The 10,805-nt window shown below is 43.7% G+C and overlaps 2 protein-coding genes across 2 annotated transcripts in view; both read right to left on the reverse strand.

The window, feature by feature from the left end:
* Window positions 1-5,934, reverse strand: part of LOC140715724 (scavenger receptor cysteine-rich domain-containing protein DMBT1-like) — a 90,935-nt gene extending 85,001 nt beyond the window's left edge. The window contains exons 1-2 of the mRNA XM_073028096.1: window positions 5,493-5,934; window positions 1,631-1,945 (exon numbers count right to left, since the gene is read on the reverse strand). Of these exons, the coding sequence (XP_072884197.1) occupies window positions 1,631-1,945; window positions 5,493-5,934 (757 nt within the window). The remainder of the gene's footprint in view (window positions 1-1,630; window positions 1,946-5,492) is intronic.
* A 1,884-nt stretch (window positions 5,935-7,818) lies between these two features.
* LOC140715725 (scavenger receptor cysteine-rich domain-containing protein DMBT1-like) overlaps window positions 7,819-10,805 on the reverse strand; it is a 39,509-nt gene continuing 36,522 nt past the window's right edge. The window contains exons 9-10 of the mRNA XM_073028097.1: window positions 9,325-9,498; window positions 7,819-7,841 (exon numbers count right to left, since the gene is read on the reverse strand). Coding sequence (XP_072884198.1) covers window positions 7,819-7,841; window positions 9,325-9,498 — 197 coding nt within the window. The remainder of the gene's footprint in view (window positions 7,842-9,324; window positions 9,499-10,805) is intronic.

Consider the following 10,805-nt stretch of genomic DNA (forward strand, 5'->3'; position numbering starts at 1 on the left):
CTAAAGCGCTTCCCTCTACTGAGCACAACAACAGAGCGTGCTGTTGCAGGAAAGCAGCATCCATCTCCCAGGTCATGCACTCTTCTCACTGCTGCCATCAGGAAGAAAATATGAGAGCATCAAGACTCACACAACCAGGTTCAGGACAGTTATTACCACTCAACAATGAGAATCTTGACCAAAAGGATATAACCACTCAACTGCACTTGCCCCTTCACTGAACTGTTACCACAAACTGCGGACACAATTTCAAGGACTCCCCATCTCCTCACCCTATGTTTTCATTAGTTATTACTTATCTACTATTATTGTAGAATTTTTATATTTTCTCAGATCAAGCTGGTAAATCCAAAAGTACGGTCATTGCCAAGCACATTTGTTTCAGAAACAGGAGAAAATCTGTAGATGCTGGAAATCCAAACAGAGGAGGGATGACCTGTACAAAAGGGAGGGGATGCAGCTCACCCCGAGTAGGGCAAATATTATCTCGGGCTGGTTTGTCACAACTGTTGGGGAGGCTCGAAACTAATTTAGCATGGGGATAGGAAAACTGAGTGAAGGGACTAAGGATACGAAGGGTGTTAAAACAACAAAAAATGCATTCAGTCAGACTGTTAGGAAAGGCGGTTCAATCATCGGACAAAATGCAGCCAACAGGGTGACTAACAGTGCATTAGGATGCAGAATAACATAAGGTAGCAAGCACTGCTCTCAAAACCTGAGATCTCATTCAAAAGAATATAACAAATAAGCTAGATGATCATACTTGACTTTACAAGTTGTCACGTATGATCTTGTGGACATCACTGAGTCATTGCTGAAAGACCTAGTGATGTTACTAATAATGTAACTATTACTAATAAAATAAATTATAAAGGAAGACAGACTCCAGGTGTGTCCATTTCTGCTGCTTCTTTTTAACCTGTTCCAGGGTACGTAACAATGTCCATTGTATCGAAAGGATACGAGCATAGGCTGAGCGCATTGCATCGCTCTGCTGTTAGGGAATGGCATCAAATACTGAGAAAGAGTGTGAATTCAGAAGGACTTAGACAGTTTTGGGAGTATGAACACGGAAGCAACAAATTAAATACAATGTTGGAAAATGCATGGTTTTGCACTTCATCAGTACAAACAATTCTACACGCTAATTTCCAAACAGAGTAAAATCAAAACATCGGAGGTGCACAAGGAAGTTCTTCTGCAGAACACTTTAAAGGTTTTCATGCAGTTTATGTTTACGGAGTCCCTATGTGAACCCCTGAAAATTAATGAAATGTCGTTAACAAATACTTACAATTCACTGTTTTGCATACAGAGTTACAACAGTCATTCCTTAAACTTTCTAATCTGAGACGTCTAACCGTATACCAATCTGGAGTCATCACATGAATGCACGACCAACTGTGACATACAAATTTGCCAAATGAAACACTCCAGCACTTTAAGCAACGCAGTACAAGTGTTAATTAAGTTTTGCCTGCATCAACAACGTCAAGCATCAGTATGTAAATACTTATCATTTTACCCACAGCAACCAGAGTGGCTGGCTTCATTATTACAAAAAGAGACTTTGTTAATCGCAACAGAGAGAAAGCAGAAACAAGGAGATTCTCCGTTCTATGCCTACCTTCTGCACAAATCACTCCTGCATCCTCATAGTGATGGCAGTTATGAACTCCCCATCCTTGGAAGGAACATTCCCATAGGGTGGATTCATTTCCAGTGCACGCAACATCATCCATCCAGATATACCCGCTGCCTTGCCCGAAGCGTGCCCTCGGTATTGCTGCTGCGGCAGAGGGACAACCCAACTGATTGCAGACAACCTTGGCGTCGTCAGTGCCCCAACCATCGTCACATACCGTTCCCCACTGGGCAATGTACCGTACCTCCACTCTCCCTGAACAACGATTGCTGCCGCCTACCAGCCTTATTTCGGGCTCTGGAATGACATTCAAAGAAGAAATTAATGCATTTTTCAGTTTCGCTTACAGGTATTTTCAGTTCTGCATTCCTATCTATAACACAGCACGTGAATTTTTGAACAAGCGGAGCCATCATTGTTGTAGCACTGCTTGTCTGGAGAGTCCGGTGGTAAAAGTGAACTGTCAGGCATTGGCACAAAGGAGTCTTCGGCACAGAAGAGGCACTTACTCTGGGTAACTTGGGGTACTCTGGGTACATTGTGTAGTTTAGAAGACCTTTGCGTGTTATTCACATTGGATGATGTAGTCTTGGGAGCCCCACGGGCAACTACATCTGCGCGATGTTTATCCAGCTGCAGATACTGCAAGACCGTGCTATGGATCGGGAGCAGCAGCTGTAAGACCTTCGGCTTGTACCGGAGAGTGAGGAGATCATCCAGAGGTTCTGGGGACCTTAGGTGCAGGAATCTGATAACAGAGTGGCTGTCAGGGGAAGGAATTAGACGGTGAATAGGCAGTTAGCTCACAGCAGCTCTTGGGTTACTATCCTGAATAATATGTGTAACATTTTGGATACTGTTTATTGAGATAACTTCTCAGGAGAAAGCCAGGGAGACCAGGTGGGTAGCACTGACCATGGACAGCAGAAGGGAAAGTGGGAGAGATGGGAGCGTTTGAGTTGGAGGATTCAATAGCCAGAGAGATCGGAAAAAAAAATTCTGTTCATGTGAACGGCACACACAGATGGTCTGTTGACTCACAAGTGCTAGGACATGAAACGACACGGCTCGCGTCCATATCATTGTAGAGGGGGAGGGAGAGCAGCCAGAAATCTTGGTACAAAGACATTAAGCAGAGAGGATTCAAAGAACTGCGCAGAATGCTGAGACACAACACATTCAGGATTACTGCCTGCGACACGCGCAAGGAACTGTAGAAACAGAACGATTTGGCAGATACATGCATTGCCAAAAATTTGGAGCAGGGGGGAAAAGTGCTTCAGGTTCTTGGACCGTGCTGATCCCTTCTGGGGGAGGTATGACCTGTACAGAAGGGAAAGGTTGCAGCTAAAGACGATGGAGTCCAATATTCTCGCCCACTGGTTTCTGCGCGCTTTTGGCAAGGATTTAAATTAATTTTGCGTTGGGTTGGAAACCAATGGGAATGTGGTCAGCACAGTGCGGATGGTAAAAGAGCAAAGATAGCGTGAAGGAAATCTGGTAGGAAGGGCAGATTGAACAAAAAAGCTACAAGCAGAGCATCACTGCATTCGGGATGCAGAATCAATAAGAGTTCCAATACTGTTCGCAACATCTTATAAAGTATAAGAATAGAGTTTGCTCACACATGATCACGCCTTCTGAGACATATGTCAGTGAATATCCCAGTTCTGCTCTCCCTCCAAAGAAATGTGGTAAGTTGTTGTGCTGACAGCAGTCCATATACAAGGCAATAGTTTTCTAACCCACATCACATGCGGTGGAGAAGAATCACAGACACACACTGCACACCCGCCTTTCGTCAGCCAGTGAAAGAAGTCGTATAAAGGGATACTGAGCTCTAACATGACGATGAAATTTGTCTCTGTATGCTGTCATGTCAACAATAACAATAATGACGAGCAGCAAACACGTCCCTAATTGTGATGCGTTGTTCCAGATTTAATATTGAGTTCGGGTCAATGGCAACCACAGAATGCTGAATTCTCATCAGCCAGGCAGCGAGCGACTTACGGGCTTTATCTTAGGGCAAACGTCAGTCACAAATAGGAGAATAATTAGGCCAGTGTGCCCATTTAATCTACTGGGCAACTCATCATGGAATCTGAACTACATTCCCTTGCCTTCTTCCTGTAATATCTGACGCCAAACTTGGGTTTACGTAAAACGGTTATAAGCTATGATATCTTATGATTGAATTCAAATACGGTTTTCTGGACTGTGATGTTGGACTTTGCTACCGAAATTTTGAAGATAGTGTCAGCGCCCATATGAGGGCCCTAACCTGATCATTGGCAGTTGTCTCAGGCTGCTGATAGAATGGAAATTTCTCTTCATATCGTCACCTGAAACTGATGGATGAGCCTAGTGCACAATTAACAGGAGTATCTGGTCATGTCACAGTATATTTTCCGATCGTTGTTCAGGAATTGTGAATCTGAATCCAAACTACTGAATCATTTTCATTGATGCTGCAACTCTTGTCTCAAAATAATTATTTATTTCTTTATCAATCAGATTTTTCTTAACTTAAAATTTATTGTTTCCTTTCTCTACAACATAATTTTCAATTTTACCCATAGAACAAAACACCCATTTGTCTATCCATCTACCTGACGATTATTATTATTAATTTAAATATATCATAATTTTATATGCTGCCACTATGCCACCAGCTGGCTAGAACAAGCTGAAAACCTGCAGTAAAGGCAGAATTAAGCATACACGTTTTTCAATTAATACGAATATTCACACTATTCTAGTCCGAATTGAACTATTGGCTTTCTGCAGATTTGCATTATTAATGCTGACTGTCAAAATATATAATGCTATTATATAGTGATATTGGGATGGTACCACTTGTACATGATTCTGTTTGGACAACGAATACCCTCCTCATCTTACATAGTCTTTGAAATTCCTCTTTTAATTCACCATATTTCTGGTGTTATCCACAAATCGGTTGCTATACATTATGTGTGAGGGGAATGACTGTATCTATATAGTTAGCTGTTCATCAGTGTCTTATTCAGTAATATATTATCTGGATGGTTATTCTATCAGAGTCGTAGAAAACATTAGCACAACATCAGGCTCTTTCGCCTATTTAGTCCCTACCGAACCATTTAAACTGCCTACTCCAATCGAGCACAACACCTGGACCATTCCACTCCACACCTGTAGGATTCATGCACAGATCCAAAATTCTTATACACATTCAAATCGAGTTTGCACGCTCAACGTTTGTTGGCAGGTTGTTCCACGCTCTCACAACCCTCTGAATGAAGATGTTTCTTCTCAAGATCCCCTTGAACATTTTACCTTTCACTCTTTGCTCATGAGATCTATTTGTAGTCCCACGCGACCTACGAAGAGCATGTTGGCAACGACCCTATCTACTCCCCACAAAACTATGTATCCCTGCAGTAAACCTCGACTCAGTCTTCTGCCTACAAAGAATAAACTCCTAACCCATGTAATCTTTGTAACAGATCTAAAACTTCAGCACATTTCTATCGTCGTGTGGTGGAACGCATTTTGACCGAATGCATTAGGTTCTGACAAGTAGCATTAATTCCTTTAAAGGGAAATTCCAACAAAAGCCAGTGTATACGGCCAAATCCATGAAGGCTAAAGCATTTCCCTCCATTGAGCACAAAAACACGTCATGCTATCGAGGGAAAGCAGCATCCATCACTAGACAATCCATCACCCAGGTCCGTCGGTCTCCTCACTGATGCCATCAGGAACAGGTATAAGAGCATAAAGATTCACACCACCAGGTTCAGGACAGTCACTGCGCCTCAGCAATAAGAATCTTGAACCAAAGGCTATAACCACTCACCTTCACTTGCCCCTTCTGCACAAATCACTCCGGCATCTTCTCTGTGACCGCAGTTATGAACCCCCCATCCACGGAAGGAACATTCCCATAGGGTGGATTCATTTCCAGTGCAGGCAACATCATCCATCCAGATATGCCCGCTGCCTTGCCCGAAGCGTGCCCTCGGTATTGCTGTTGCAGCAGAGGGACAACCCAACTGATTGCAGACAACCTTGGCGTCGTAGGTGCCCCAACCATTGTCACATACTGTTCCCCACTGGGCAATGTACCGCACCTCCACTCTCCCTGAACAACGATCGCTGCCGCCTACCAGCCTTATTTCGGCCTCTGGAATGACATTCACATAAGAAATTAATGCATTTTCAGTTTCGCTTACAGGTATTTTCAGTTCTGCATTCCTATCCATAACACAGCACGTGAATGTTTGAACAAGCGGAGCCATCATCGTTGTAGCACTGCTTGTCTGGAGAGTCCGGTGGTAAAAGTGAGCTGTCAGGCATTGGCGCAAAAGAGTCTTCGGCAGAGAAGAGGCAGTCGCTCTGGGTAACTTGAGAGGGGTACTTAGTGTAGTTTAGAAGACGCTTGCGTGTTATTCACATTGGATGATGTAATCTTGGGAGCCCCACAAGCAACTACATGTGTGTGAGACGTGTCCAGCTGCAGATACTGCAGGACCGTGCTATGGATCGGGAGCAGCAGTTGCTAGACATTCGGCTTATACGGGAGAGTGAGGAGATCATCCAGAAGTTCTGGTGACCTAAGGTGCAGGAATCCGATAACAGAGTGGCTGTCAGGGAAAGGAATTAGACGGTGAATAGGCAGTTGGCTCACAGATCTTGGGTTACTATCCTGAATAATAAGTTTAACATTTTGGAAACTGTTTATTGAGATAATCTCTCAGGAGAATGCCAGGGAGACCAGGTTGGTTGCACTGACCATGGACTGCAGAAGGGAAAGTGGGAGAGTTGGGATTGTTTAACTTGGAGGACTCAATAGCCAGAGGGATCGGGAAAAAATTCTGTTGACGTGAACGGCACACACAGATGATCTGTTGACTCACAGGTGCTAGGGCACGAAACGACACGGATCGCGGCCATAGTATTGTAGAGGGGGGGGGGGGGGGAGAGCAGCTGGAAATCTTGGTACAAAGACATTAAGCAGAGAGGATTGAAAGAACTGCGCAGAATGCTGAGACACAACACATTCAGGATTACTGCCTGCGAAACGCGCAAGGAACTGTAGAAACAGAACGATTTGGCAGATACATGCATTGCCGAGAATTTGGAGCAGAGGGGAAAAGTGCTTCGGGTTCTTGGACCGTGCTGACCCCTTCTGGGGGAGGTATGACCTGTACAGAAGGGAAAGGTTGCAGCTAAAGCTGATGGAATCCAATATTCTCGCCCATTGGTTTCTGTGCGCTTTTGGGGAGGGTTTAAATTAATTTTGCATTGGGGTAGAAACCAATGGGAATGTGGTCAGCACAGCGCGGATGGTAAAAGAGCAAATATAGCGTGAAGGCAATCTGGTAGGAAGGGCAGATTGAACAAAAAAACTACCAGCAGAGCATCACTGCAATCGGGATGCAGAAACAAAAAGAGTTACAATACTGTTCGCAACATCTTATAAAGTATAAGAATAGAGTGTGCTCACACATGATCACGCCTTCGGAGACAGATGTCAGTGAATATCCCAATTCTGCTCTCCCTCCAAAGGAATGTGGTAAGTTGTTGTGCTGACAGCAGTCCATGTACAAGGCAATAGTTTTCACACACACTGCACACACACCTTTCGTCAGCCAGTGAAAGAAGTCGTATGAAGGGATACTGAGCTCTAACATGACGATGAAATTTGTCTCTGTATGCTGTCATGTCAACAACAACAATAATGACGAGCAGCAAACACCTCCCTAATTGTGATTTGTTGTTTTGGATTTAATATTGAGTTCGGGTCACTGACAACCACAGAATGCTCAATTCTCATCAGCCAGACAGCGAGCAACTTACGGGCTTTATCTTAGGGCAAATGTCAGTCACAAGCAGGAGAATAATTTGGCCAGTGTGCCCATTTAATCTACTGGGCAACTCATCATGGAATCTGAACTACATTCTCTTGCCTTCTCCCCGTAATATCTGACACCAAACTTGGGTTTACGTAAAGTCGTTATAAGCTATGATATGATTAAATTCAAATACGGTTTTCTGAAATGTGATGTTGGACTTTGCTATCGAAATTCTGAAGGTAGTGTCGGCGCCCATTTTAGGGCCCTAACCTGATCATTGGCAGTTGTCTCAGGATGCTGATAGAATGGAAATTTCTCTTCATATCGTCACCTGAAACTGAAGGACGAGCCTGGTGCACAATTAACAGGGGTACCTGGTCATGTCGCAGTATATGCTCCAATCGTTGTTCTGGAATTGTGAATCTGAATCCCAACCACGGAATCACTTTCATGGATGCTGCAACTCTTGCCTCAAAATAATTATTTATTTCTTTATCAATCGGATTTTTCTTAACTTATTTATTGTTTCCTTTCTCTACAGTACAATTTTCAATTTTACCCATCGAACAAAACACCCATCTGTCTATCTATCTACCTGATGATTATTATTATTAATTTAAATAATATCATAATTTTATATGCTGCCACTATGCCACCAGCTGGCTAGTACAAGCTGGAAAACCTGCTGTAAAGGCAGAACTATGCATACTCATTTTTCAATTAATAAGAATTTTCGCACTATTCTAGTCCGAATTGAAATATTGGCTTTCTGCAGATTTGCATTATTAATGCTGACTGTCAAAAGCCATTGTTATATAGTGATATTGGGATGGTACCACTTGTACATGTTTCTGTTCGAACAACAACTACCCTCCTTATCTTACATAATCTTTGGATTTCCTATTTTAATTCACCATATTTCTGGTGTTTTTCACGAATCGGTTTCTGTACATTATGTATGAGGGGAATGACTGAATCTATAAAGTTAGCTGTTCATCGGTGCTTATTCAGTAATATTTTATCTGGATGGTTATTCTATCATAGAGTCGTAGAAAGCATTAGCACAACATCAGACTCCTTCGCCCATCTAGTCCCTACCGAACCATTTAAACTGCCTACTCCTATCGAGCACAACACCTGGACCATTCCACTCCACACCCGTAGGATTCATGCACAGATCCAAAATTCTCATACAAATTCATATCGAGTTTGCACGCACAACGTCTGTTGGCAAGTTGTTCCATGCTCTCACGACCCTCTGAATGAAGATGGAAGATGTTTCTCCTCAAGATCCCCTTGAACATTTTACCTTTCACTCTTTGCTCATGAGATCTATTTGTAGTCCCACGCGACCTACGAAGAGCATGTTTGCAACGACCCTATCTATACCCCGCATAACTATGTATACTTGCATTAAATCTTGACTCAATCTTCTGCCTACAAAGAGTAAACTCCTAACCCATGTAATCTTTGTAACAAATCTAAAACTTTAGCACATTTCTGTTGTCGCGTGATGGAACGCATATTGACCAAATGCATTAGGTTCTGACAAGGAGCATCAATGCCCTTAAAGGGAAATTCCAACAAAAGCCGGTGTATACGGCCAAATCCATGAAGGCTAAAGCACTTCCCTCCATTGAGCACAACAACACGGCATGCTATCGAGGGAAAGCAGCATCCATCACCAGACAATCCATCACCCGGGTCCGTCGACCTCCTCACTGATGCCATCAGGTAGCAGGTATAAGAGCATCAAGATTCACACCACCAGGGTTAGGACAGTCACTGCGCCTCAGCAAGAAGAATCTTGAACCAAAGGCTATAACCACTCACCTTCACTTGCCCCTTCTGCACAAATCACTCCCGCATCCTCATAGTGATGGCAGTTATGAATCCCCCATCCTTCGAAGGAACATTCCCATAGGGCGGATTCATTTCCAGTGCATGCAACATCATCCATCCAGATATTCTCGCTGCCTTCCCCGAAGTGTGCCCTCTGTATTGCTGCTGCAGCAGAGGGACAACCCAACTGATTGCAGACAACCTTGGCATCGTCAGTGTCCCATCCATCATCACATACCGTTCCCCACTGTGCATTGTACCACACCTCCACTCTCCCTGAGCAACGATCGCTGCCGCCTATCAGCCTTATTTCGGACACTGGAATGACATTCAAAGAAGAAATTACTGCATTTTTCAGTTTCACTTACAGGTATTTTCAGTTCCGTTCAGTAACGTATTTTCAGCATGCGTAAGGTTTAGGAAGCAAGGATCAGATGAATCTATTGAGGAATATAGGGGAGCAAGAAAGGAGCTTAAGAATGGGCTGAGGAGAGCAAGAAGGGGGCATGACAAGGCCTTGGAGAGGAGGTTAATGGAAAACCCAAAGGCATTCTTCAACTATGTTAAGAACAAAAAGTTGACAGGAGTGAAGACAGGGCTGATTAGAGAAAAGGATGTGCCTGGAGGCTGTGGAAGTGAGCGAAGTCCTCAATGAATACTTCTCTTCAGTATTCACCAATGAGAGGGAACGTGTTGAAGGTGTGGACAATATGAGTGAGATTGATGTTCTGGAGCATGTTGATATTAAAGGAAAAGAGGTGTTGGAGTTGTTAAAATACATTAGGATGGATAACCCCTCACGGGGCCTGACAGTATATTACAGAGGCTGCTCCACGAGGCATGGGAAGAGATTGCTGAGCCTCTGGCTAGGATGTTTATGTCCTCATTGTCCACGGGAATAGTACTGGAGGATTGGAGGGAGGCGAATGTACTCCCCTTGTTCAGAAAAGGTAGTAGGGATAGTCCGGGTAATTATAGACCAGTGAGCCCTACGTCTGTGGTGGGATAGCTGTTGGAAACGATTCTTAGAAATAGAATCTATAGGCATTTAGAGAATCATGGTCTGATCAGGGAGAGTCAGCATGGCTTTGTGAAGTTCAGATCGTGTCTAACAATCCTGATAGAGTGCCTTGTGGAGGTGACCAGGCATATAGATGAGGGTGCTGCAGTGGAGGTGATCTACATGGATTTTACTAAGGCATTTGACAAGGTACCACACGGTAGGCTTATTCAGAAAGTCAAAAGGCAAGGGATATCGGGAAGTTTGGCCAGGTGGATTCAGAATTGGATTGCTTGCAGAAAGCAGAGTGTCATGTTGGAGGGAATACATTTGGATTGGAGGGTTGTGACTGGCGCTGTCCCAGAAGGATCGGTTCCAGGACGGTTTGTTTTCGTGATTTTACTTAATGAACTGGATGTGGGGGCAGAAGGGTGGGTTGGCAAGATTGCAGACGACACAAAGGTTGGTGGTG

This window comes from Hemitrygon akajei, chromosome 24 (genome assembly GCF_048418815.1).
Source record: "Hemitrygon akajei chromosome 24, sHemAka1.3, whole genome shotgun sequence".
NCBI classification, from domain to species: Eukaryota; Metazoa; Chordata; class Chondrichthyes; order Myliobatiformes; family Dasyatidae; genus Hemitrygon; species Hemitrygon akajei.